General features: G+C 45.0%; 5 protein-coding genes across 6 annotated transcripts in view; 1 reads left to right on the top strand and 4 right to left on the bottom strand.

Moving 5' to 3' along the window:
- The window catches only part of LOC144697121 (uncharacterized), a 392,678-nt gene extending 369,477 nt beyond the window's left edge, over positions 1 to 23,201 (bottom strand). The window contains exon 1 of the mRNA XM_078568956.1: positions 23,122 to 23,201. The gene's annotated coding sequence lies outside the window, so the exon portion shown is untranslated. The remainder of the gene's footprint in view (positions 1 to 23,121) is intronic.
- The window catches only part of LOC144697850 (uncharacterized), a 100,750-nt gene that overhangs the window by 13,847 nt on the left and 58,948 nt on the right, over positions 1 to 27,955 (top strand). The window contains exon 5 of the mRNA XM_078569824.1: positions 23,463 to 24,277. Within this exon, the coding sequence (XP_078425950.1) occupies positions 23,463 to 24,277 (815 nt within the window). The remainder of the gene's footprint in view (positions 1 to 23,462; positions 24,278 to 27,955) is intronic.
- The window catches only part of LOC144696999 (uncharacterized), a 608,705-nt gene that overhangs the window by 539,950 nt on the left and 40,800 nt on the right, over positions 1 to 27,955 (bottom strand). The gene's annotated exons all lie outside the window — the stretch shown is intronic.
- Positions 3,956 to 6,415, bottom strand: LOC144697146 (uncharacterized). Its single transcript, XM_078568993.1, has one exon. It carries the CDS (start codon positions 5,172 to 5,174, stop codon positions 4,389 to 4,391), a length of 786 nt encoding a protein of 261 aa, XP_078425119.1. The 5' UTR covers positions 5,175 to 6,415; the 3' UTR covers positions 3,956 to 4,388.
- LOC144697206 (uncharacterized) lies at positions 18,928 to 21,380 on the bottom strand. 2 transcript variants are annotated; one of them, XR_013580321.1, is made up of 3 exons: positions 21,247 to 21,380; positions 19,145 to 20,238; positions 18,928 to 18,986 (listed from the first exon to the last, which is right to left on the bottom strand). XR_013580321.1 is itself a non-coding variant. In XM_078569097.1 (2 exons), exon 2 carries the CDS (start codon positions 19,876 to 19,878, stop codon positions 19,204 to 19,206), a length of 675 nt encoding a protein of 224 aa, XP_078425223.1. In that variant the 5' UTR covers positions 19,879 to 20,238; positions 21,247 to 21,380; the 3' UTR covers positions 19,133 to 19,203. The 2 variants fall into 2 exon arrangements, 1 of the variants encoding a protein (XP_078425223.1); XM_078569097.1 differs by lacking the exon at positions 18,928 to 18,986 and having other exon boundaries at positions 19,133 to 20,238.

Genomic DNA, 27,955 nt, shown 5'->3' with positions numbered 1-27,955 from the left:
TCACTTTCTGATGGGGGTGGGAACCGGGACTTGTGCGATTTGAAAATTACTTTCCCGGTCGGAGGCACTGGATCCGCTGCCTCTGAGACAGTTTGTAATTTTCAAAGTGCCGGTGGAGGGGAGGAAACAGGAAACCCACTCACCACCAATTAACGGCCCCTTAATCTCATTAAAGAACTTGTTAAGGAGCCTGTCTGGAACAGAATGGGATTTTCAGTCTTCTGGATTCTAAATTGATTTATGGGGTACAGGTTGTTTGCAATAAATCCCCAATTGTGAATGAAATCACCAGGTTCTACAGGACTGAGCATCCGGCAGGAATGAACACTCTAAATGGTCATTTTAAAAAGATTTATTAACCATTAAAATGTGGAAAGGTAACAAGTTAGAAAGATAAAAATCAAGTTTCAATTAACAGTAAGAGGAGAATGTTTAACTTTAAAAATTAAACAGACTTCTCACAACTTTCCTCGGTTGATCAGGCTGAAGACATGAAGTGAGGATAACCCTCCGTCATTTGATACACAGATAACATGCTAACAAAATGGCTTCTCGAAATCTTCATTTCTCCACTTAAAAGATGCTGTAAGCCCACCTTAGCCAAGTTATTGGAAATGGCTAATTGGTCTATGGTTTGTCAATAATGTGACAAGAGTTAACTCCAGTGGTTTTAGCTAATTTGCCACATTGTCTTAAACTTAGGACAGTGCCTTCCTTTAAGCTATGTCTCTCATCTTGATGTTTTTTTCAGGAGCCCATTCATTAAGACAGACTCAACAATCAAGGACAGTGTGTGTTCCTGATAGGGAGCAAGTCCGAGGCTTATCCCATTTCTTTCCCAGCTGTTACAGCACTTTAATTCTCTCATAAGAAATGCTAATGGAGAAATATTGAGATAACATGAAGCGACTTCTAAGCAACTACCAATCATCTGTTGCCCGTCAATCACTGCTTCGTAATACTGTTTTGGGAAAGTTTGTTGGAAAAGGTTAAAATCATCAAAATGGCTTCTTATCTCAATGTTAGCAGAAAATTGTGTTTTGACATTGTTAGCTTATTACAATGAATATGACATGAAATGAACCTGAAAATGGTTGGGCTACACTAAAATCTAGTACCCAGGCTTACTTACAGGATGAAGTCAGATAGTCTGCTGCACGTTAGCGCACAGCTGTGGAGTTACCATAGATCGAAAGGAAGTTAATTTTCATCTGGTTTTTGTTTGTTGAATTTGAGGGATAGACTTGTTCCGGTTTGAGCGCTGTATCTTGATGTCCGTGCACACTTGTATTGTCTTTATTGTCCTGGTCATTTCATGAGCTGCTAGCTCCCCTCGGCAAAGCAGTAGCAAACCCCAAAATGGCTGCCTTTGCTGCTGGACAGGAAGCTCCCTGCCCCCGGAGGCACTTGGTGCCTCGGTCTGGATGCTGAGCTCACCTCCTGCCAAAACAGCTTATTTACATTTAAAAATAATGCTGCAAGAGCGATGCAGTTCAGGTGCAGATTGCGGACCCAGAATTCATCCAGTGTCAGGTTCCCAACCCTCTTTGAAAATCCAGCTCTTGGGGCTTTATTCCTCTTGATGTTAATAATCCCTGTAACAGGGCTGGAGTTTAATATTCTGGTTAAATGTCAAATAAATCACTTTGGCGTCAAACACACAGTGTGTGGAATATTTGTTTTCTTCAGGATAAGAGGAGACTAATTGAAATCTTGTTCTCGACTGTTCCATTTCTGGGCCTTTTCTCCTCTGTTAAAGAAAGATTTTTATTTCTGCAGAGCCTTTCATGACATCAGGATGTCCCAAAGCATTTTACAGCCAATGAAATTCCTTTGAAGTGCAGTCAATGTTGGAATGTAGGAAATACAGCAGCTAATTTATGCACAGCAAGATCGCATAGACAACAAATTGATAATACCCAGATAATCTGTTTCAGTGACGTTGATTGAGGGATAAATATTGACCAAGATTCCTGGGATAAATCCCCTGCTCTTTGAAATAATGTCAATGGATCTCTTACACCCATCCATTCTGTCTCAGTGCAGTCTCTGACAGTCTCTCCCTCAGTACTGCGGTGGAATGTTAGCCTGGATTTTATGCTCATCTTTCTGGATGCGGATTTAAATCCACAACCTCCTGACTAAGACATGAAAATGCAACCACTGAGCCATGACTAACACATCATCATCACTCTGGATTATTTCAGATCCTAGACCTTTGGTTACTCTCATGGACAAGTCCCAGCTCCCCCATACCTTCCAGAGTGTCTCTCCCAACCTTGATAGCAAACATCATCTCACTTTTCAAAAAAGGAGGAAGAGAGAAAATGGGGAACTAGAGGCCAGTTCATCTAACATCAGTAATTGGCAAAATGTAGGAATCTACCATGAGGGATGTGGTAACAGGGCACTTAGAAAATCATTAACTGATCGAGCAGAGCCAATATGGATTTATGAAAGGGAGATCATGTTTGACAAATCTGTTCAGAGCTTTTTGAAAATGTAATAAGTCAGGAGGATAATGAGGATATCAGTAGATGTGTATTTGGATTTTCAAAAAGCATTTGATGAGGGGCCACACGAGAGGTCATCACACAAAATTCGGTCTGGTGTTTGGGGGGTATCTGAGCATGGACTGAGGATTGGTTAATGGTCAGAAAACAGAGAGTGGGAATAAACAGGACATTTTCAGGTTGGCAGGCTGTGACTAGCAGGTACCACAAGGATCAGCAGTTGTGCCTCAGCTATTTACAATCGATATCAATGACTTAGATGAGGGGACTGAGTGTAATGTATCCAGGTTTTCTGACAATACAATGTTGGGTGGGAAAGTAAGTGCTGAGGAGGACACAAAGAGGCTGTACAGGGATATAGACAGGTTGGGTAAGAACATGGCAGATGGAATACAACACGGTGAAGTGTGAAGTTATCCACTTTGGTAGGAAAAAAAAGAATATTTTTTGAATGGTGCGAGACTGGGAAATATTTGCATTCAGAGGGACCTGGGTGTTCTTGTACATGAATCACAGAAAGTTAACATGCAGGTACAGCAAACAAATGGTAAATGGTCTGTTAGCTTTTATTACAAAGGGATTGGAGTATAAGAGTAAAGATGTCTTACCACAATTATACAGAGCATTGGTGAGGCATCACCTGGAGTACTGTGTGCAGGTTTAGTCTCCTTACCTAAGGAAGGACATACTTGCCCTGGAGGGAGTGAAACAAATGTTCACCAGACTGGTTCCTGGGATGAGGAGATTGTCCCATGAGGAGAGATCGAGCAGACTCGGCCTCGATTGAATGGAGTTTGGAAGATTGAGTGATCCAACTGAAACATTCTTAAATGGCCTGACAAGGTAAATGCTGAGAAAATGTTTCCCATCTGGTGAATTTAGAACACGGGGATCAGTCTCAGAATAAGGGGTCGACCATTTAGGACTGAGATGAGGAGGAATTTCTTCACTCAGTTGTGAATCTTTGGAACTTTCTATCCCAGGGATCCGTGGTTCTCAGTTATATTTAAGACAGAGGTCGACAGAGTTTTGGGTACAAGGGGAATTAAGGTTTCTGGGGAGTGTGGATCTGAGGTAGAAGATCAACCATGATCATATCGAATAGCAGAGCAGACTTAATGGGCCAAATGGCCTCTTCCTACTCCTATTTATTATGTTCATTAAACCTCAGTCTGGTTCCCCTCAAGCTGCTGAGTGAGTGAATTAAATCTTTCTTCACAAATCACCCGGATACCAGACTACAAGTCAGGCCATGAACATTGTTCATTGTTTACAAATCACAGTGAAATGTGGGCACACAGACCTTTTCTAGACATGTCTAAGTGTAATCAGAGTTATCCAGCAGTTCAGCACTAATGGGGAGAGCTATTTCATAAAACAAGGAACAAAGACTCCACAGGATATTCAGTGATTCACTGTAAATCAGCACGAATGGCTGAGTATTAATTACAGCAGGGAGCAGAGTCTGAGGTTATCAATTGGTGAGTTTATTTTCAGAGTAATTCCTTCAATATTTGACAAGTTAACAGCTTTGAACAGCCCGTCTCTCAAATAGCTCGAGCCTACTTGTAATTAAAAACATTCAGAACTTACCGAGCTTCATCCTCGAGTTACAGAACAGACTTTCTCCCATCAATATAGAGCTGCAGGATTGCACTGTGATCTCTTTATTGTTCATCTTTAGTTCAAGGCAGTTTCTGAGTGATTTACATTGAAAACGAGGTTTGCAGACATGATGGTCTATTCACACATAATTCAGAGATGGTGCGGGTACACGCTAAGTCTAAACTGGGCAACTAACATTAGAGATCAACCCCAACTGTCAGAATGAACATGATTCAGTCCAGCAATAACAGCAGAATCCAACCCCTGTAATCACTTGTGAACTCTCTGGTGTGTCACCAGGTAGGATAAGCGAGTGAATCCCTTCCCACATCCGGAGCAGGTGAACGACTTCTCCCCAGTGTGAACTTGCTGGTGTGTCAGCAGGTTGGATGACTGAGCGAATCCCTTCCCACACTCAGAGCAGGTGAACGGTCTCTCCCCAGTGTGGGTGCGCTGGTGTGCGGTGAGATGAAATGATTGCCTGAACCCAGTCCCACAGTGAGAGCATCTGAATGGTTTCTCATCAGTGTGAATACGTTGGTGGTATTGCAGATCCCCAGAACTTTTAAAGCACTTCCCACAGTCTGGACATTTAAACGGTCTCTCGTCAGTGTGAACTCGCTGGTGTTTCAGAAGGCGGGATGAAGTCCTGAGCCTCTTCCCACACTGTGAGCAGCTGAATGGTGCATACGCAGTATGAATGCGCTGGTGCTCCCTCAGTCCATGTGGGTTTTTAAAGCTCTTTTCACAGTCAGGGCATTTAAACTCTCTCTTGTCAGTGTGAACTTGCTGGTGTTCCAGCAGGTGGGATGAGCGAGTGAATCCTTTTCCACACACGGAGCAGGTGAACGGCCTCTCCCCAGTGTGAAGTCGCTGGTGTCTCTGAAGGCAGATTAACTGAGTGAATCCCTTCCCACACACGGAGCAGATGAACGGCCTCTCCCCAGTGTGACTGCGTCGATGAGTTTCCAGATTAGACGGGGATCTGAATCCCTTCCCACAGTCCCCACATTTCCACGGTTTCTCCCTGGTGTAAACGGTGCTTTTTGCTTCCATGTTCAAAGGCTGATGATCTTCAGGTCCTGATGAATCGAGAGACTCTGGCAGATTTTGATGTGATTTTGGTTTGACCTTCCTAACTGCAAATCCTTCTCATACTCTGTAATGTGAATTCAAAACAGAAACAAAGAAATATGAAAGAGAACCCACAAAAACAGAAAGGCAGGTTGTGAAATTGAGCTGAATGAATCCGGTAATTTGTGGGGCTGACACGAGGAAAATGTGACTATGAAAACTGCCAGATTGTCATAAAAACCCAACTGGTTCATTAATGTTCTCGAGGGAAGGGAATCTACCTCCCGGTCTGGGCCTACACGAGACTCTGGCCTCTATGGGAGAAGAGAGAGTGAGAGGTGGAGGAGGGAAAAGAAGATGGATTTCATAGATCTGCAGCTCAACCAGAATTTTGATAGAATCTCCCAAACCCATGACCCCCACCACCTGGAAAGACAAGAGCAGCTGGTGCATGGGGAAGCCATCAGCTCCAAGACACACAGCAGCGAGTTCACACTGGGGACAGGCCGGACACCTGCTCCACGTGTGAGAAGGGATTTAATCCATCATCCAACCGGCTGATACACCAGCGAGTTCAGCATTGACTCCAGGGGTTGGATTCTGCTGTTATTGTTGCTGTTGATCACACCCAGTACTGAACCTTGTTCATTCTGATAGTTTGGGTTTGTTTCTGCTGATGTTAAAAATCACTGTAACTGGACTGAAGGTTTAATATTCTGGAAATCGGCTTGTTTTATATTGTAACCCTTACTCTTCAAATAAAGTATATTTCTTTGGCCTAAAACAAACAGTCATTTACTTGTAATTGTTTTCAATTTAGTTACTGTATTCAGTGCTCATCATGTGCTCTGATCGACATGGTGAAGATCAAACACAGATTGTGTGATCACTTTGTGGAACAACCTCTGTTCAGTCTGTGAGCTTGACCCTGAGCTTCCAGTCACTTGTCATTTTAATTCTCCGCCCCACTCCCACTCTGACCTCTCTGTCCTTGGCCTCCTGAACTGTTCCAATGAAGCTCAGTGGGAGCTCTAGGAACAGCAGCTCATCTTTCGATCTGGCATTTTACAAACTTCCAGACTCAACATCAAGTTCAGCAGTTTCTGCACCAACAGAGAGTTGTCAGGATCTGGAACTCTCTACCTGAAAAGGTGCTGGGACCTGACTCGAGAAGGAATTTTAAAAGGAAGTTGACAGGGATTTGAGAATGAGGAACATATGGATTACAAACAGAAAGTGGGTGTCTGGGGCTAAACATGATTGCTCTTTCAAAGAAACAGCACAAGCATAAAGGGTTGAATGGGCTCTTTCTGTGCTGCAAGTTTCTATAATTCTAGAAGTTGGCCGTTTAGTCCCTCGTCCCTGTCAGATTTCAATTTAATCTCGCATCAACTGCTGTTTGTGGAACAGAGTTCCTAACTTCTACCTCCCTTTGTGTGTAGAAGTATTTGCTGACTTCACTCCTGGAAGGTCTGGCTCTCATGTTTACACTATGCCCCCAGAGTCTAGGACTATGACTCTTCTTTGGAACTGACTGAATCTTTGTCTGAATCTGGGGAAGTGAGGACAAGCATGGTCAAAAAATTGTAGCCATGTCTTTCAGTGAAATGAGGAAACAATCGTTGACACAAAGCTTGACAAGTTTGGAGTTTTCTGCCACAAATGACAATTCCCTCACCAACATCACTACCCATTCACTCCACCTTCCCCTCTCAATATGACAATAGGCAATTGCCTGCATAAGGCAGGCCTCTTACCAGGGTTTCCAGTCCCGCACACACCATGTGTTTTTTTTTGTAAAAATATACTTTATTCATAAAAAATCTTCAATCACATTCAAAACCATTTCAAAAACAACATTACAAGGGTACAATCCGGGTTAAACTTTTACAAAATGTATCACCAGGTGCATCAGTACAAACAATATTACAATCATTTACAGCCTTTCATTTTGATCTGTACAGCCCGAGGTGCTCTAAACAGTTCCCAGTCTCTCGGTGCGCTGTGGTAGAAAGGACTTAGACAGCGACCCTTCCCCATTGCGCCTTTGTGTTTTTTTATTCTATGATGGGATGTGTGCATTGCCCATCCCTAATGGCCCTGGAGCTGTGTGGCTTGCTGGGCCGTTTCAGAGTGAACCACATCACTGTGGGTCTGGAGTCACATGTAGGCCGGACTTGGTAAGGACGGCAGATTTCCTTCCCTAAAGGGACATTAGTGAACCAGATGGGGTTTACGATAATTGATAGTTTTATAAATTATTAACTGACTCTTGGAGTCCAGGTATCATTCCGGTAAAACTGTGCTGCACTCACAAGGACAATAACCCATAGTCCTATGTTGGGACTTGAACACATGTCACGAGCCCAGTGGCATTACCACTGGGGCACCGTCTCCCCGCCCTCCAAGCTCGCGCGCGGTGTCCAGGCTCCCCCCGGTTCACAATCTCCACCCGCCCTCCGAGCTCGCGCGTGGTGTCCAGGCTCCCCCCCGGTTCACAATCTCCACCCGCCCTCCGAGCTCGCGCGTGGTTTCCAGGCTCCCCCCCCCGGTTCACAATCTCCAGCCGTTGGCTTCATTTCTCACCCTTTGTGATCTCAACGCGACCGCTCCTTCTTCCAGCTCCGGTTCTAGTACTGCGCATGCTTCAGTCGCAGCCTAGCCCCGCCCCTCTATCACTCCAATTGGTTGGAGGGCCAACCGCACCCGCTCGGTCCTCTAGTCCCGCCTCTCTCTTCCTATTGGCCCGGAATCGCTGTCAATCAGTCGAGCATTGTGAGCTGTCAGGTGAGAGGTCACTGTCGGGAGCGGGTTAATAAACCCCGGGCAGAGGGGCGGGATTTACAAATCCCGAGTGCGGCCCCAGATCCGAATATTTAACAATGAACATTCTCCACTCTCACTATCCGCCGGACAGGTAGATAAGGTGGTTAAGAAGGCATATGGGATACTTGCCTTTATTAACATTTAAGTTATGAAGAGAGGTTGGATAGACTTGGGTTGTTTTCTTTGGAGCAGAGAAGACTGAGGGGTGACCTGATCGAGGTGTACAAGATTGTGAGGGGCATGGACAGGGAGCAGCTGTTCCCCTTAGTTGAAGGGTCAGTCACAAGGGGACACAAGCTCAAGGTGAGGGGCAGGAGGTTTAGGGAGGATGTGAACAAAAACTTTTTTACCCAGAGGGTGGAGAATGTGCTGCCTGGGAGAGGGTGATTAAGGAGGGTTGCCTCACATTCTTTAAAAAGTACCTGGATAAGCACTTGGCACATCATAACATTCAAGGCTATGGGCCCAGTGCTGGTAAATGGGATTAGGTAGGTAGGTCAGGTGTTTCTCATGTGTTGGTGCAGACTTGAAGGGCCTCTTCTGCACTGTGTGATTCTGTGAACAACCTCAAACAAAGAAACCAGGACCCTCCGAGCATGCACAATTCACCCGGCCAACCCGCGGCAGATAGAGCGGTTTCTGAGATGTTTGGGACTGTGGGTAATACGGATGCCATTAGAGACCCAGAGTCCGTTGATCATTAAAATAAAAGCAAAATACTGCGGATGTTGGAAATCTGAAATAAAAACAGAAAATACTGGAAAAACTCAGCAACTCTGGCAGCATCTGTGGAGAGAGAACCAGAGATAATGTTTCAAACCCACTATGGCTCTTCATTGGAACTGACTTAATTTTTGTCTGAATCTGAGGAAATGAAGACAAGGTAATGCTGATATAGAGATTGCAACTAAGAAAGACGAAGGCCCATCTCCTACCATCCAAACCCTGTAACAATGGATCTGTTGGCCAATCTTTGCAATGAATCCATTTCAGAAATCTGTAACAGACCAATACATAATTCTTCTGCTATGTTTTGCATTTGATGGGAATTATCAAATGTTTTTAAGACTACGAGCTTGGGTTGTGGATGGTGATGTCTTCACTCTTCTTGGTTGATCGAATCCAGAAGGGCTACTGTAGTTAAAAGGACTCGGCTTGCAAGATACAATCGCATTTAGAGGGATAAAGGAACATTTTAATATCATAGTTCAGTGACACCTGATCACTTATCAACTGAGTCAGTTTGTAAAAACGTAAAGAAAATAATCACAGCTGCTACAGGTTATTCTCTAGCTACAGTGAGATAGATAAGAAAGGAATCAAGAGAAAGGAATCAACAGTGCAGAGGCATTGGAAGAGAATGGTTTGGTTAATGGTGTCAAAGACTGCAGACAGGAAGAGAAGGAAATTGCGGCAGAATTTACCTCTGCCATATTCACAAAGGCTGTTATTTGTGACTTAAATAAGAGCTGTTTCAATGTTGTGGCAGTTACAGAAATCTCATTGAAGGCATACAAACATGGAGTTCTGGGGAAATGTGCTTGGATTTGGGAGGTGACAAGGACTTTGGAGAGGAAAAGGTGATTAGAGTGGTAGTTGGCAAGAACATTGGGGTCAAGGGCTTGTTTTCTTGAGGATAAGTAGTTATGGCAGATTTAAAGGAAAGGACAGTACCTGAAGAGAGAGCTGTTAACAATATCAGCAAACATGGGAAGGTTGGGTGATCAATTGGAATAGGAATGGAGGAGGTGGGTTTTATGGAAAAGATAAGCTCTGAGAAGCATGAGGGAAGATTGAAGAGAAGCTAACGAAAAAAGCAGATTCAGGGCTGCAGCAAAGGGGCTCTTTAGAGGCGGTTTGGCCTAGTGAGTCAGTGGAAGGGAGGGAAGCAGCAGAGGCAGCTGATCGGATTGTCTCAATCTTAGTGACAAAAAAGCTCCATGGAAAGTTTGGCCCAGGTCTCTCTCCCTCTTAAAAACATTGACATCTTTTGCTTTCCCAGCTTGACACATTTATTTGTCTGACAAAGAATGGCCTCTTTCTTAATATTCACAATTAAAGGGGTGGTTACCCAGGGGCCAATAAATTAATATAGGGCAGAGGTATATCTCGTGTTGTTAAATGGTACATGTTATTTATGGTTCTCTAATTAAGTACATTTATTTCATTCCTTGTGAATAAATCTATTTCAGTAACAATTGCTGAAATGTTTGCTCCACACGCAAAGCGTTTCATCAAGTTTTCTTGTGGAGTTTGAGACAAAATCAGCTTTCAAAATGATGCAGAGTTTCAGTGGCCAGTAAGTTCACAGATGACATAAAAATTGGTGGTGTTGTAAATAGTGAGGAGGAAAGCCTTACATTACAGGATGATATAGATGGGCTGGTAAGATGGGCAGAGCAGTGGAAAATGGAATTTAACCGTGAGAAATGTGAGGTAATGCATGTTGAGAGGACTAACACGGCTAGGGAATACATAATGAATGGTAGGACCCTAGGAAGTACAAAGGATCAGAGTGACCATGGTGTACATGTCCATAGACCCCTGAAAGCAACAGCACAGGTAGATAAAGTGGTTAAGAAGGCATATGGGATATTTGCCTTTATTAGCTGAGGCGTAGAATATAAGAGCAGAGAGGTTATGTTGGAGCTGTATAAAACGCTAGTTAGGCCACAGCTGGAGGACTGTGTGCAGTTCTGGTTGCCACACTATAGGAAGGATGTGATTTCACTGGAGAGGGTGCAGGGCAGATTCACCAGGATGTTGCCTGGGCTGGACCGTTTCAACTATGAAGAGAGATTGGATAGGCTAGGGTTGTTTCCCTTAGAGCAGAGAAGACTGAGGGGGGACATATTAGAGGCTTACAAAACTATGATGGGCATAATTAGCGGAGGTGTCAATAATAGGGGGCATGGAATTAAGGTAAGGGGCAGGAGGTTTAGAGGGGATTTGAGGGAAAAAAATTCACCCAGAGGTTGGTTGGAATCTGGAACACGCTGCCTGAGGGCTTGGTAGAGGCAGGAACCCTCGCAACATTTAAGAAATATTTAGATGAGCACTTGAAAAGCCATAGCATACAGGGCTATGGGCCAGGTGGTGGAATATGGGTTTAGAATAGACAGGTGCTTGATGGCCGGCACAGTCCCAATAGGCCAAAGGGCCTGTTTCTGTACTGTATAACTCTATGTGACTCTGTTCAACAAATGAGGGAGATCCGTGCTCAGCCACGCCCCTCACTCACTCCGATTGGATGGGGGACCTGCTGCTCCCGTTCAGTTCTCCATCCCGCTCCTTCCTCCTACTGGCCTGGTGCTGCCATCAATCACATGGGCATTGTAAGCTGGAGCATGTTCAATATGGCTGCCCCATCTATATCGGTGCGCATGCGCATTGCGAGTGGTGTCCAGAGACAGACAATTGAAGGGGTGGTTACCCAGGAACAAAAGCAAAAATTGCTGGAAAAACTCAGCAGGTCTGACAGCATCTGTGGAGAGAAAGTTAACATTTTGAGTCCATATGACTCTTCATCAGAACTAGAGAGAAATAGAAATGTAGTGAAATATAAGTTGTTAAAGGGGGTGGGACAGGTGAAGCTGGATAGAGGGCCAGTGATTGGTGGAGGCAAAGGAGAGACTGCAAAAGCTGTCATAAATAAAAGGTCAAAGGGGTGTTGACGATGGTGATATGAGCTAAAGGATGTGCTAATTGTGACATTAAGGGTGGAAAGCAGGATGAGCAGTGACAGATGGCCCTGGTGGGGGTGAGGTGTGGGGGAGGGGATCGAAATAGGCTTAAAGATGGGGAATAAAGAATGAATAGAAATAAATTTCAAAAATAATAATAGAAATCAGTGAAAAAAGAAAAAAAAATATATATATAAATAAAATTAAATTTTAAAAGGGGGATAAAAGAGGGGGTGAGGATGGAGGAGAGAGTTCATGACCTGAAGTTGTTGAACTCAATGTTAAGTCCAGAAGGCTGTAAAGTGCCTAATTGGAAGATGAGGTGCTGTTCCTCCAGTTTGCGTTGAGCTTCACTGGAACATTGCAGCAGGCCAAGAACGGTCATGTGAGCATGAGAGCAGGATGGGGTGTTGAAATGGCAAGCGACTGGAAGGTCTGGGTCGTGCTTGTGGACAGACCAGAGGTGTTCTGAAAAGTGGTCACCCAGTCTGCGTTTAGTCTCTCCAATGTAGAGGAGACCACATTGGGAGCAGCGAATGCAGTAGACTAAATTGATGGAAGTGCAAGTGAATTGCTGCTTCATTTGAAAGGAGTGTTTGGGCCCTTGGACGGTGAGGAGGGGGCAAGTATAGGGGCAGGTGTTGTACCTTATGCGGTTGCATGGGAGGGGGTTGAGGTGTAGGGAGTGATGGAGGAGTGGACCAGGGTGTCCCGGAGGGAATGGTCCCTACAGAATGCCGACAGGGAGGGTGAAGGGAAGATGATGTTTGGTGGTGGCATCATGCTGGAATTGGCGGAAATGGCGGAGGATGATCCTTTGAATGTGGAGGCTGGTGGGGTGATAAGTGAGGACAAGGGGGACCCTATCATGGTTCCGGGAGGGAGAGGAAGGTGTGAGGGCAGATGCGCGGGAAATGGGGCGGACACGGTTGAGGGCCCTGTCAACCACTGTGGGTGGAAAACCTCGGTTAAGGAAGAAGGAAGACTCGTCAGAAGAACTGTTTTGGAAAGTGGCATCATCAGAACTATGCGACGGAGGCGAAGGAACTGAGAGAATGGGATGGAGTCCTAACAGGAAGCAGGGTGTAAGGAGCTGTAGTCGAGGTAGCTGTGGGAGTCGGTGGGCTTGTCATGAATATTGGTGGACAGTCTATCACCAGAAATTGAGACAGAGGGGTCAAAGAAGGAAAGAGAAGTGTTAGTGATAGACCATGTGAAAGTGTTGGAGGGGTGGAAATTGGAAGCAAAATTAATAAAATTTTTCCACGTCCAGGTGACAGCATGAAGTGGCACCGAAGCAGTCATCGATGTACCGGAGAAAGAGTTGTGGGAGGTTGGGAGACTATGAGCTTGGAAGCTGTGGAGGGAAGATCTCCTTTTGACACACAAAATAAACCCAACAGCCAAGTATTGTGTGCAGTTCTGGTCACCAAATTATAGAAAGGATATAGAGACACTGGAGAGGGTGCAGAGAAAATTGATAAGAATGATATCAGAAATGCATGGGTTTACATATCAGGAAAGGATGAACAGACTGAATCTCTTTTCTCTTGAAAAAATATGTCTGAAGCTGAACTAATTTAGGACTTTAAAATGATGAAAGTTTTAATGGAGGGGAAACAGAGAGCATGTTTCCTCTTGTGGGGAAGAGCAAAACTAGAGACCATCAATATAAGATAGTCACTGAGAAATCCAATAGGGAATTCAGAAGAAACTTCTTCGCCCAGAGAGTGGTGAGAATATGGAACTCAAGACCACAGGAAGTGGGTGAAGGGAATAGTATAGATGTATTCATGGGGAGGCTAGACAAACATATGTGGCTGAAGGAAATATTAGGTCATGATGGTAGATTTAGAAGTGGAAAGATGAGAGGTGGCTTGAGTGGAACATAAACACCAACATGCACTGTTTGGGCTGAATGGCTTCTTTCTGTGCTGTATATCCTATATAATCCTGTGTAAGGCTTAACTGATCGTCCAACCTGGAGAGACACATGGACACTAGTAACAGGGTACTGCACACAGTACTTAGCTGTTGGGTTTATGTTGTGCATCAGGTAAGCTTTGCTTTTTGCTTCAATGATAGATGTCATCTCTGCTGAGTAGGTCTCAAACCAGCCTTTGTTGTGGATTCCCCTTTACCAAATGTTACTGCTGCTATGTAAGAAATGATTGAACTCAGCGACTTCAAAACTTCATCAATATCAATGTCGATTGATTAAACTTTTATTGATGTGCCTGTAAAATATTTCACTGTTTTGATTCCTGTTGTTTGATAATTTAATTTCATAATGGAGGTTTCACTTTGAAGAGTATGTAAGTCAATAAGAATTGTCAGCAAGGATTAAGCAACAGGGAGAAACCGTGGAAATGTGGGGACTGTGAGAAGGGATTCAGTTCTCTATCCCGGCTGGGAACTCATTGGCACAGTCACACTGGAGAGAGGCCATTCACCTGCACTGTGTGTGGGAAGGGATTCATCGAATCATCCAGCTTCCAGAAACACCAGCACATTCACAGTGAGCAGAAACCGTAAAACTTACTCCGTGTGTGGGAAGAGCTTCACTCAGTCATCCATTCTCCGGATACAGTCTGTGAGAATTCTGTTCTTTCTTTGACTGTGTATTAATATAGTCTGCAGAAGTTGTGTTCTTTCTTTGCCTGTGTGTTGATCTGTAGGGTAGAATCTGTGGAGGTGATGTCATGCTTTGAACCGGCTTGTCTGAGTTTAGAACTGTGAGATGGTGGAAGTGCAGAAGTTCTATGTAATCACAGAGGAATATGTGTGTGCTCTCATCAACAGGCGAATGCTGTTCACATGAACACACCTGTGATTGGACAAGAGCCACATGATTGAATAGTGAAATGTCCATGGACAGTTCTGATTGGTGGCCTCAGGGGAGCCAGTTGGGGGGTTTCCAGCATAAGAACAGTCCACCTGAGGGGTTTGGTGCAGTGGAGAAAAGAACAAAGGAAAGAAGAGAAAGAAACACGAAAGCTGGAAACTCCACAAGAAAACTGGAAGCTCCAAGGGAAGAAGTGTGCTCTGCTGTCCAGATATGACAAGGGAAGTATAGAGCTCACGTTGTTCTGTAAATCACTGCCTGAACTTTACCTTTAGTCTTTAAGTTTGTCCTGCCTTTCTCTTAATAGAGCTGCTCCATAACTGAAATTTATTGACACATCCGATCCTGATTCACTTGTGTGTCCAACCTCACTGCCAATCAGGTTGTTCAGTCTGATAAGAGACCTTTTAATTGTTCTCACTGTTTGAAGAGTTTTCAAAGCTCTAAAGATCAGATGAAATACCAATGGAGAGAAAACCATTCACCTGCACTGAATCTGGGAAGGGATTCACTCGATCATTCAACCTTCTGACACAACAATAAGTTCACATCTGACTGTATTGGTTGGATTCTATTGTTCTGTTGTTATTCTGGCCACCACCTGAGTCTGAGCCACATTGTTCATCATCTCAATGTTGATTTCACCTTGAACTGATTTTGTGACCAACATCGGCTCCATTACCAAGGCATAGACACTTAGAAACATAGAAAATAGGAGCAGGAGTAGGCCATTTGGCCCCTCGAGCCTGCTCTTCCATTCAAATGATCATGGCTAACCCTCTACCTCAACATCATACTCTCCCTCTTTCCCCAAACCCCTTGATGCCTTTCATGTCTAGAAATCTATTCAGCGATTTGGCCTCCACAGCCTTTTGTGTTAGACAATTCCACAGGTTCACCACGCACTGAGCAAAGAAATTTCTCCGCAACTAAGTCCTAAATGGCCTGCACCATATCCTGAGATTGATCCCTTGTTCCAGACGCCCCCCACCACTCACTCCCCCAAACCCAGCCAGGGGAAACATCATCCCTGCATCCAGTCTGTACACTTCTGCCCGAATTTTATACGTTTCAATGACGTCCCCTCTCATTCTTCTGAACTCTAGTGAATACAGCCCTAGTCGACCCAAAACTCTCCTCATACAACAATCTTGCCATCCCAGGAATCAGGCTGGTGAAGCTTTGCAGGCACTTCCTCTGTGGCAAGTATATCCTTTCTTCGGTAAGGAGACGAAAACTGCACACAATACTCCAGGCTGCCTGCTTCCAGCTCTGTGACATCTCCCATTGCCCATTTAAAAATGATGCAGAGTTTCAGCCAATGAGGCTGATCTGGACTCAGCCCCGCCCCTCATTCACTCTAATTGGTTGGAGGATCAGCCGTCGGTGCTCATGCCTCCAACCCCGCCCCCTCTTCCTATTGGTCTAGCTCCGCCGTCAATCAGCCGCGCATCGTGAACTGTCAGGTGAATAAACCCCGGGCAGGGGGGCGGGGTTTACAAATCCCGAGTGCGGCCCCAGAGCCGAATATTAAACAATGAACATTCTCCACTCTCACTATCCGCCACTTCCGGCTTCTCTCCGGGAACAACCTCAAACAAAGAGACCAGGACCCTCCGAGCATGCGCGATCCACCCGGCCAACCCGCGGCAGATGGAGCGATTTCTGAGCCGTATGGTATTGTGGGTACTGCGGCCGCCATTAGAGAGCGAACTCACTTAATCTTCGTTTGATTCTAGGGAAGTGGGGGTGAGATTCCGCTAATGCCGGTGTTGAAAAATAAGAAAGATCAAGCTCCATATTCTACCATCCGCATCCTGCAATAATGGAGCTTTTGGCCAATCTGTGTAATGACTGTTTCAATAAGTCACAGAAGACACAGTTGCTCTGCAATGCCTTGCATTTTAATGGGAATTTTCAGATATTTTTACTGCTATTAGATTGGGTTGTGGACTACACCATCTTCACTTTTCCCTGCTGATCTAATCCAGGAGCGGTGATATATTTAGAAGGACTTGGTCTGTAAGAGACAGTCAATGTGAGACTGATAATGGAACATTTTTATGTTAATGTCTAGTGACACATGATCATTTTCCCAGTGAGTCAGTTTGTAAAAAAACACCTCAAATAATCACAGCTACTGCAGCTGATCCTCTTGCTACAATTTGATAAGAAAGGAATCAGGGATCAGTCCCACCCAGCTGGACAACAGTGAAGAGGCATTGAAGGAATTTATGTTTTAATTCATTTATGGGATGTGGCTAGGCCAGCATTTATTCACCATCGCTATGGATGGTTTGGTCAATGGTGTCAAAGACTGTAGATGGGCCAAGAAGGACAAAGGACAATGAGGGAGAGTTTACCTTGGTTACATTGGATGCAGTTTAGGACGATGAGAAGAGCTACTTCGATAATGTGGCAGAGGCAGAAATCTTGTGTGTCGAGGGGCCAAATGGCCTACTTCTGCTCCTATTTCATATGTTCAGATTCAAAAATGGAATTCCAAAAAGATGGGCAGGATTTGGGAGGTGTCAACGCATTTCAGGACTTAGAAGGGGAAAGGGAGCTTGGAGTGGTTTGCAAGGATGGTGGGATCAATGGTTGATTTTATTGAGGAGGGGGTGATAATGTCAGATTTGAAGGAGAGAGGAGCAGTGCCTGAAGAGAGAGAACTGTTAACAATGTTAATGACCATGGGAAGCTTGGAGATCAACAAATGAGTGAAAATAGGGCTGGGGTAGCAGGAGATGGGTCTCATGGCAAAGCTAAGTGCTGAGAAGGAACGAGGGGACATGGGAGAGAAACTACAGAAAGATGTACGTTCAGGGCGAGGGGGGAACATTCAAGGTTAATTGGAAAGGTGATCTAGTGGAAGGGAGGGAGGCAGCAGAGGCAGCTGATCAAATTGTTTCAATCTTAGTGACAAAGAAACTCCATGAGCTTCTCACACTTGTTGGCAATGAGGATGGAGGAGACAGGGGAGAGGGAGAGCCCTTCAAAAGGAACTAACTTGTCTCAGAGATACTAAAAAGACTCAACACACTGTATTTAACACAAAGCTGCTGATTTGAATTTTATCCACAATACTATGCCCTATAACTGGGCTGGAGTTTATTAACATCAGCAGAAACAGACCCCAATGAACATAGTTCAGTTCTGTTTGTGATTAACAGCAAAATCCAATCACGATAGTTACTTGTGAATTCCCTGGTGTGCCAGTAGGTGGGATGACGAGTGAATCCCTTCCCACACTCAGAGCAGGTGAATGGCCTCTCCCCAGTGTGAAGAACTGGTGTTTCAGTGGGCTTGAAGTGTATTCAAAATCATGAGGGGTCTGGACAGGGTTGATGGGGAGAATGAGATGAGCTCCCCCTTCTGAAAGGATCAAAAACGATAGGGCACAGATTTAAAGTAGTTGGTAAAAGAAGCAAAAGTGACACGAGGAAAACCTTCTTCACGCAGCGAGTGGTTAAGGTCTGGAATGCACTGCCTGGGAGTGTGGTGGAGGCAGGTTCAATTGAAGCATTCAGAAGGGAATTAGATTGTTACCGGAAAAGGAAGAACGTGCACGGTTATAAGTAGAAGGCGGGAGAACGGCTCTAAATCAAATGACCATTCAAAAAGCAGGTGCAGTCACGATGGGCTGAATGGCCTCCTTTTGCTCTGAAACAAATCTGTGCCTCCTGGCCACTTCGGAGGCTGAACATGTTTCTCCTTATGGGAGAGACGACAAATCGGGGCCGTTGTTTAAAAATAAGGGGTCTCCCATTTGAGACAGAGATGAGAAATTTGTCCTCTCACAGGGTCGTCAATTGTGGAATTCTCTTCACCAGAAAGCAGTGGAGGCTATTGAATAATTTTGAGGTTGAGTTAATTCTTGATTGACAGGGAGTCAAAGATTATGGGGGTAGACAGGAAAGTAGAGTTGGGGCCTCAATTAGATCAGCTATGATCTTATCACATGGCCGAGCAGGCTCACAGGCCTGAATGGCCTATACCTGCTCCTAATTCATATGATTAACTGCTTTCTACCACAAGGCCTTTCACTGGGAGGGCCACTGTAGATTTCATCCTCTAGCTCCAAGCCAGGCAAATCTTCCAGCTTCTTTTCCCTCACCAACTCCAAGTGAGCTGCAAACTACACAAGCCCAGATGTGCAACTGCCTTCTGTGGGAAACACCCAGATAAATCAAACAAAAGAACCTTCTAACTCCAACAGCCCATCTCCATGGCAACATGGCATGCTTTAGGAGATTCCAAACAGAAATGCATGAATATCTTTTTCCATCTCTACAGCATTTTATTTTATGATCCATATGAAATGTGCAATGGATACTCGCAACAAGCCTCAAAGAGCATCAGCTCACTGGAAACAAAGGTATGAGACCGGCCAGTCCAGCAGAAAGGGATCCTCCCACTTCACCAACTGTCAGGATGAAACTCTTTCGAGTTATCAACAGTCACAGATTGCAACTCTTTCAAGTACAATCACAGTTCTTGGTTTCCAGGAGTGGGACATGAACCCACAACCCTCTGATTCAAAGGCGAGGGTGCTATGAACTGAGCCACAGCTGACACCTCCAACTGTCAGGATGAACATGGTTCAGTCCTGGATGTGATTAACAGCAGCAATAAGAGCAGAATCCAATCTCTGTGATCACTTGTGAACACGCTGGTGTGTCTGCAGGTGGGATGACTGAGTGAATCCCTTCCCACACACAGAGCACATGAATGGCCTCTCCCCGGTGTGAACTCGCTGGTGCCTCTGTAAGCTGGATAATCGAGTGAATCCCTTCCCACACTGAGAGCAGGGGAATGACCTCTCCCCAGTGTGAAGTTGCTGGTGTAGCAGCAGGTTGGATGACTGGGTGAAACCCTTCCCACACACAGAGCAGGTGAACGGCCTCTCCCCGGTGTGGACTCGCTGATGTGTCTGCAAGTTGAATAACCGAGTGAATCCTTTCCCACAATGAGAGCAGGTGAATGGCCTCTCCCCGGTGTGAATTTCCTGGTGTGTTAGCAGGTTGGATAACTGGGTTAATCCCTTCCCACACTCAGAGCAGGTGAACGGCCTCTCTCCAGTGTGAACTCGCTGGTGTCTCAGCAGGGTTGATGAATCACTGAATCCCTTGCCACACTGAGAGCAGGTGAATGGCCTCTCCACTGCATGAACTCGCTGGTGTGCGTGCAGCTGCCATGAACCACTGAATGCCTTCCCACACTCAGAGCAGGTGAATGGCCTCTCCCCAGTGTGACTGCGTTGATGAATTTCCAGTGCAGACGGGCATCGGAATCCCTTCCCACAATCCCTACATTTCCATGGTTTCTCCATGGTGCGAGTGCCCTTGTGTCTCTCCAGGTTTGACAATCAGTTGAAGCCTCGTTCACACACAGAACCTGTGTACGGTCTCCCTGGCTGTGAAAGCTGAAATGTTTCTTCAGACTGTATAACAGTTCATAGCTCTTTCCAAAGCCAGTGCATTGGAATACACTTACTCGGGTGTGTGAGAATCGGTGCTTTTCCAGTCACACTGATGTTTCAAATATTTTGAAGCAGACATAACAGACAAATATTTCTTCTAGATTCAAAGGCTGCTGATATACCGATCCCGATGAATCGAGTGGCTCTGCCAGATCTTGATGTGACCTTTGGTTTGAGTTTTCTGACTGCAAATCATCCCCTTCTAATGTCCTGTAAAAGGAGTTCACAAAAGTCATCACAGAAAGTCTGCGATAGAAATTCAGAAGACAATTCTAGTTTCTATGGAACATTCTTTCCCCTCTCATTCCCCAAAGGCTGTAAATCTCCATCCCCAACATGCTCCCTGCATTTTGAGCTCTCAGGAATGTTCAGACAGATTCAAAATGTTAGCTCTGTTTCTTGCTCCACATATGCTGCCAGACCTGCTGAGTTTTTTGCACCATTTTCTGTTTTTACTCCCTTCATTCTCACTCTGTTATATCTCATTTATACATTCCCAATTCTCCTGAAGGAGCCAAAAAGATTGTAATACTTGAATAGCGATACAGAGGGGATATGAGGAAGAACTTTATTTAGACAGCAAGTAGTCATGGCCTGGAATTCGATGCCTATGAGGATGGCAGAACCGGAGATGATCAATGGTTTCAAAATGAAATTGGATAGGGAGTTGAAAGAAAAACTTTCAGGGGAACGAGGATACAGATGGAGAATGGGATCGACTGGATTACTCTACAGAATGTCAGCATGGATCTGAGTTTCCAATTGGACACCATCTGTGCTGTAATGCGTTTATGACTGGAAATATATAATGCAGCTACAGTATTATTACAGGACTAGAAATAATAATAAATGAACTTTAATACAGAATAATAAATAACTAGACATTTCTCTGTTGTTACGATCCCTGTGGAAACCAATAACCTTAAAATAAACAAATTCCCAGACAACCCCAACGGAATAAACAGAAGGACAAGGTTTTATTTTTTAAAAACGATTCCGGTAACAATCAAACTAAATTCAACATAAATGAAGCCTGCATTAACAGACAAATGGCATTTCAATAGACCGGATAAATATGACTTTAAACAGCTGGAGCATCAGCCTGGTCCACAAAATCACCAGCATTTCCCCCCTCAGCATATTTGGCACTAATTCCAGTTACAGATTCCCGCAACTCTCTGTATTTCCCAGGGGAAGGAAAGAAAGTGATTTACTCACAGATGTTGGACCGAGGAAGAAGTTTTAATGTTTATGAACCTAAAAACAAATGCTGTGCCGTTTAAAGTCAAATTGCATTGGAAGAAAATGAGAAGACATTTTACACAGTCCCCTCCCGCACCCCCATAGCCGGCAGCCCAGCACGCAGGCGCAGAAAGCGTTTTCTGTCCGAAGCAGGCGCAGTGCGGCTGCCGTCAGCGGTCGCTCTCGATCTCTTTTTGGACCAGCCGGTCGCCGTAGACAGAGGGGGGGAGGGGGAATTCGCTGAGCGGCTTCTCGCTCTGGCCGGAGCCGTCAGCCGGTTGCCTGGAAACTTTGGCTCGAGGAAGTGCAGGGGGAGGGGGAACAATGGGTGGGGGAGGGGGAACAATGGGTGGGGGAGGGGGAACAATGGGTGGGGGAGGGGGAACAATGGGTGGGGGTGGGGCTCCCGTGTCCGCGCGCCTGGTCCGCAAACTGGAACCCGAGGACGTCACCGCGGAGCACAGTCAGTCCTATTGGCTGATTCAGGCGTCACAATGATTCAGAGGAGCGTTCCCAGTTCACATTGAGAGCACTGGACTTGATGGTCAAACTCTCTCCACCGAACACGCGCTCGGGTTACTCTCCCTCATTGTGGTCGGACCGAGGTTAACCAATGGGAGGAGCTGGACGACCGGAAGGTGGATGGTCCTCCAACCAATCAGAGCGCGGCCACTGTCGCAATGAGGACACGGAACTTCCCCCATTGTTTGAATGCGCATGTTGGACAATGGATCCCTCGAGCTTTTAAACCTGTCCATTACTGCCCAGCAAAGCTGCTGATGCTGCTTCTCTCTCTGAATGAGGATTTAGCTTCTCACACACGAAAACTTTCTCCCCAGTCCCATGTCAAATACCTGTGAGTAAAACACTTTCTTTTTCTCCCCCTTTCCATTTCTTTTCTAATTCTGGGTTTAAATTGTTGACCTGCAGAAACTGAAGGGAAAGGAAGAGGGTGCAGACTCTGGAAAGGTTGGCCCAGGTCTGTCCTTCTCTCTCGCTCTCTCTTAAAGACAATGACATACTTTACTCCCTCAGCTTGACACATTTATTTGTCTGGCTAAAAGGATAGCCTCTTTCCTAGTATTTCCAATAAAATAGGCGGATTCCCCAGGAGATGCCTGACATTTAAGGTGGCAGTAAACTAATATAGGGCAGAGATATGTCGAATGTTTTTATATGGTAAATATTTGATATATTTTTTGTTGACCAATAATAACTTTCATTTATAAATATGTCTAGTCTTGTAATATAGTACTCTAGCTACCGTTATATATTTCCCGTCATCGAGTCATTACAGCACAGGAATGCATTCAGCAACTCAAGTCCATGCCGACTCTCTGTAGAGCTATCCATCCCATTCTCCCTCTATGCCCCGTTCTCCTACAAGTTTATTTCCTTCAAGTGTCCACCAATTTCATTTTGAAATCACTGATCATCGCGAGTTCCTCCAGCCTTGCAGGCAGAGAGTTCCAGGTCATGCACACTCGCTCCTAAATAAAGCTCTTCCTTGCATCCTCTCTGTATCTTTAATCAAGTAGTGCAGTGTATATTATGCACATTTTAAATCCAGTAATGTATACATATATATATAGCCTGCATAATGATTTCCAAGGCCCCTGTGCCCTGGACAGGAAGCAGTGCACATGGATCTGCTGATCAGCATGAAATGGCACCTTCAGGAGATTTGGGAGGTACAGCACAGTGAGAATGGAGGCACAGAGAGTTACTGCTTCTGGGGAATACGAGAGAAAGAATGTTCCGTAGAAACTAGAGTTATGTGTTGTGAATTTTTATCCTGCACTGACAATGATGACTTTTGTAAACTTCTTTTACAGGATATTAGGAGAGGACTTGTATCTGGGAAACACAAACCAAATATCGCGTCAAGATCTGACAGAGTTACTGGATTCATCAGAACCTGAATATCATCAGCCCTTTGAATGTGGAATATGGAAGGAGAAATGTTCCCCTGTTCTGTCTGTGGGAAAACATTTCAAGCATCAGTGTGACTGGAAAAGCAATGAGACACAGACAACTGAGTGAGAATGCTCCAGTGAACTGACTGTGAAAAGAGCTTTAACCAGTTATACAGTCTGAAACAACATTACGCCATTCACAGCGGGGAGAGATTGTACACATGTTCTGTGTGAAGACAAGGTTTCAACTGAGCAGTTAACCTGGAGGGACACAAGGACACCTGCACCATGGAGAAACCGTACAAATGTGGTGACTGTGGGAAGGGATTCTGCACCCCATCTGCGCTGGAAACTCATCAACGCATTCACACTGGGGAGAGGCCTTTCACCTGCTCTGAGTGTGGGAAAGCATTCACTCAGTCATCCACCCTGCTGAAACACCAGCGAGTTCACTCCGGGGAGAGGCCATTCATCTGCTCTGAATGTGGGAAGGGATTCAGTAATTCATCTCACCTGCTGACACACAAGCGAGTTCACACTGGGGAGAGGCCATTTATCTGCTCTGAGTGTGGGAAGGGATTTACTCAGTCATCCAACCTGCTGATGCACCAGCGAGTTCACACCAGGGAGAGGCCATTCACCTGCTCTGAGTGTGGGAAGAGATTCAGCGATTCATCTGCCCTCCTGACACACCAGCGGGTTCACACCGGGGAGAAGCCCTTTATCTGCTCTACATGTGGGAAGGGATTCCCTCAGTCATCCAACCTGCTGACGCACCAGCGAGTTCACACCGGGGAGAGGCCTTTCATCTGCTCCGAGTGTGGGAAAGGATTCACTCAATTATCCCACCTGCAGACACACCAACATGTTCACAATGGGAAGAGGCCATTCACCTGCTCTGGATGCGGGAAAGGATTCATTCAGTCATGCAACCTGGTGATGCAACAGCGAGTTCATACCAGGGAGAGACCGTCCATCTGCTCTGAATGTGGGAAGGGATTCAGAGATTCGTCCACCCTGCTGAGACACCAGCGAATTCACACTGGTGAGAGGCCATTCACCTGCTCTATGTGTGGGAAGGGTTTCAGTCAGTTATCCAGTCTGCTGAGACACCGGAGAGTTCACAAGTAATTACAGGGGTTGGATTTTGCCGTTATTGCTGCTGTTAATCACATCCAGGACTGAACCATGTTCATTCTTGACAGTTGGTGAAGTGGGAGGATTGGAGATGTACTAGAATGGTGCCAGGGATGAAGGGGCTTGGAGGAAGATTCAGTCATGGGTTTCAAAAGAAAATTGGATCATTATCTGAAGGGGAAAAATTGACAGGGTTATGTGGAAAAGGTAGCGAAATGACACTATGTTCACTGCTCTTGCAGAGGGCTGGCACAGACACAATGGGCTGAATGGCCTCCTTCAGCGTTGTAACCATTCCATCACTCTAGAACACCAGCTAGATGATTTTATTCAACACAGCATGACAGTGGGTCGCACTCTTACCTCTAACTCAGGAGGTGCTGCATTCGAATCCTCAACCCAGAGACTCAAGCCCCCAGAATCCACGGCTGACACCTCCGGTGCCAATTATGAGGGACAGCTGTCCTGTCGGAGGGACCGTCTTTCCAGTGAGACATTAACCCGAGAGCCCCGTCTGCCCTCTCAGGTGTATGTAAAAGATTTAATGGCCACAATTGGAAGGAGAGCAGGAGGGGGAGGAGATCTCCCCTGGTGTCCTGGTGCCTGATATTTTTCCCTCAATCAACATCAGTGAAAACAGACACTCTGGCCATTGCCGTCTGTGGGAGCTTGCTGTGCACAAATTGGTTGCCACGTTTCCTACATTGTGACCACATTTCAGAAAGTGTTTCATTGGCAGTGGAACACTTTGAGACTCCCTGAGGTGGTGGAAGGTGCTATATAAATGCAAGTTTATTTTTAAATCAACACGCTCCTATTCTTACCGGCAGATTGTCCAGCAGGAGCAGGAGCCAGCTGACCTGAGGGTGGGGGGGAGGGGCAGTGCAAGAACTCCCAGTGTCGACCAATCTGCTTCCGTCCAAAGGCCACTGAATACACTGTGGGAACTGGCTATTTAAAGGGGATGCCTTATCTTGCTTGTCTGAGAATCCACCCCTTTCCCCCTGTGAAATGCTGGCAGAGAATAGATTTTGGGGCTGGTCAATGTACTGAAAGTATCTCTGCCATTGAAGATGTTTGTCTGTAAACAATTGATCTCACAAATTAATGGATGGAATTACCGAAACTTGGTCCACCGACCATGCAAGAACTGTCCTATCTTTGGTGCAGTTCCAGATCCTGGAATTTTTTTGAACGATCCGTTCACATTGGGAGATCAGGAGAATTGACTTTTTCTTTTCAATTGTTGTGGTTTGTTTTATTTCGAATGGCGATTGCTTTGGAATGTTGTGGATTGTCTCCGCTGCTGGGGTGGAATTTATCACAGCTGTCAAAATATCAGCAGAGTTTTCAGAGCAGGTTGTTAGCTGTGGATTAGCCTAAGGCTTCCTTGGTCTTAATAAAAACGTTTATTTTTTTCAGCTTTGTCCTTACAGAGAATGTTTTCATCCCTGTTTGTTTGTCTGTCTGTCTGTAACAATATATCTTAAAAACTAATGGATGGATTTGAACAAAACGTGGTACACAAATAGAGTATGGTCAAAGGAAGAAATGATTAGATGTAGTGAACGTGCAAACTGGATCCAGGCACTGGATTTTTCATATTCAAATACTGGGCCCTGTTTTCTGCACACAAAAGGAATTTGTCCAAGCATTTTGCCTTTTTAATTAAACAGGAGCTTGGGGGACAATTGTTCCCTGATGCATTCCCCATGGCAGCATCTCAACCAATCAGAGTCGACTTGCCATTTCTGAATTTGAACAAAAGCTTTGGGTAACTGTTCCCTGGTGCATTCTACATGGCAATGCCTCAACCAGCCAGGGTCCATTTGACAACCAATCAGCACCCTGTTTCTCAGACAGTATAAACTGTTGTTCACTTTGACATTTGGTATTCTTGCATCTATCCTAATGAGTGCAAGAAGAAAAGCTTTGACAGCATGTCTCTTTTTTCAGCAATATTCAAATGTTTAAAAGGATTTGATAACATTGGGAGATTGGTTGAAATAACATTTTTTTCTCCCCAACAATTTATTGTAAACAAGAACAACAAATTGGCTGAAAAGTCACATACGCTTGCGCTAGCAAATTGGTTAATTTTAGTGGTAAATGTTCACGATCCGGACCATTTCCGGATTCAAAAATAAGTTATGTACATGTAGTTAAAAATTTTATTTATGAAATCACACAAACGATCGTTTCTGCTTACTGCGTAAAGGTAAAGGATTGTACAGGCATCAGCTAATCCCACACTCCCAATAAAGTATATAGTCTGGTGTTAGCTGATTATATAATCAGAAAAATGCTGATGTAATCTTATGACATCATCACAATAGAATGCGATGACATCAGCAGATTATGCAATCCCAATGGAAAGGTTTGATGTCAGCTCAATCTTAGACATAAGTAGTGTCATGGGAAATGTCCAGAACTGGACCAGTTTTCTTCAGTCAACAAACTCTGCTGCCTGTCTCCCAACTCACACTCAGTCCCGTTCACCTATCACCCGCTGTGCTCACTGACCAACACTGGCTCCCACTCAAGCAACGCCTCGATTTTAAAATTCTCTTTTTTTTCAAATCCCTCCCTAGCATCCTTTTTTTCAAATCACCACGTGGTCTCACATCCCCCTCTCCCCATCTCTGTAATCTTCTCCATCCTTAAAACCCTCTGAGATATCTGTGCTCCACTAATTCTGGCCTCTTCAATATCCCCAATTTCAATTGCACAACAACTGGGGGCTTTGCCTTCAGCTGCCTGGGTCCCACGCTCTGGAATTCCCTCCTTAAACCTCTCTGCCCCTTGATCTCTTGTGCTTCTTTAGGAAACTCCTTAAAACCAAGCTACTGGTCATCTCTTTATGTGGCTCGGTGTAAAATTTTGTTTAGTAATGGCACCTGTGAAGCACATGATTAAAGGTGCTATACAAATGCAGGTTGTTTTTGTTGTTGTGGTTTAATCATGTTCAGCGGAGGTTGCTGTTGTTAAGCAGTCAAATGCTTTCTTGCTGCCTCCTGAGAGAGCTACAGGAAGGCTGTTGACTACAATTGGCCATGCAATCTTCAATGTTTAAATATACAGAGGATTGGAGACATTGTTATGTCGGTCCCTCAGAACTAAAGAGAAACTTGTCTCTTTAAATATATATACCAGGATGAGGCTGAAATGAAATCTGACCTTTTAACCTGCACAAAGACAGGAAGCTCAGATTCACAGGCTGCAGAAGGAATCCATTTGGCCCATCATGCCCGTGCCATCTCTTTGAAAGGAATTTCTGATTCATCCAACTGCTCTCCTCTTTCCCTACAGCCCTGCAAATTCTTCCCTTTCAAATATTTACACCTTGGAAATAAATAATTGAATCTGCTTTCAGGCAGATCAGAACAACTCGCTGTGTGAAAAAACTAAAATTTACATAGAAACTAGGAACAGGAGTAGGCCATTCGGCTCCGCCATTCATTATGATCATAGCTGATCATCCAACTCAATAGCCTGCTCCCACTTTCTCCCCATAACCTTTGATCCCTTTCACCCCAAGAGCTGTATCTAACTCCTTGAAAACATACAATGCTTTGGTCTCAACTACTTTCTGTGGTAACGAATTCCACAGGCTCACCACTCTTTGGATGAAG

This window comes from Cetorhinus maximus, chromosome 23, assembly GCF_964194155.1.
Source record: "Cetorhinus maximus chromosome 23, sCetMax3.hap1.1, whole genome shotgun sequence".
In the NCBI taxonomy this organism is placed as follows: domain Eukaryota; kingdom Metazoa; phylum Chordata; class Chondrichthyes; order Lamniformes; family Cetorhinidae; genus Cetorhinus; species Cetorhinus maximus.
The sequence above is the reverse complement of the archived record's forward strand: the minus strand, read 5'-3'. Positions and strand labels throughout refer to the sequence as shown.

What these genes read in the sequence shown, in the direction of transcription:
- LOC144697146 (XM_078568993.1), bottom strand. Translation starts at nt 5,174, where the DNA reads ATGGAAGCAAAAAGCACCGTTTACACCAGGGAGAAACCGTGGAAATGT.
- LOC144697206 (XM_078569097.1), bottom strand. Translation starts at nt 19,878, where the DNA reads ATGGAGAAACCATGGAAATGTAGGGATTGTGGGAAGGGATTCCGATGC.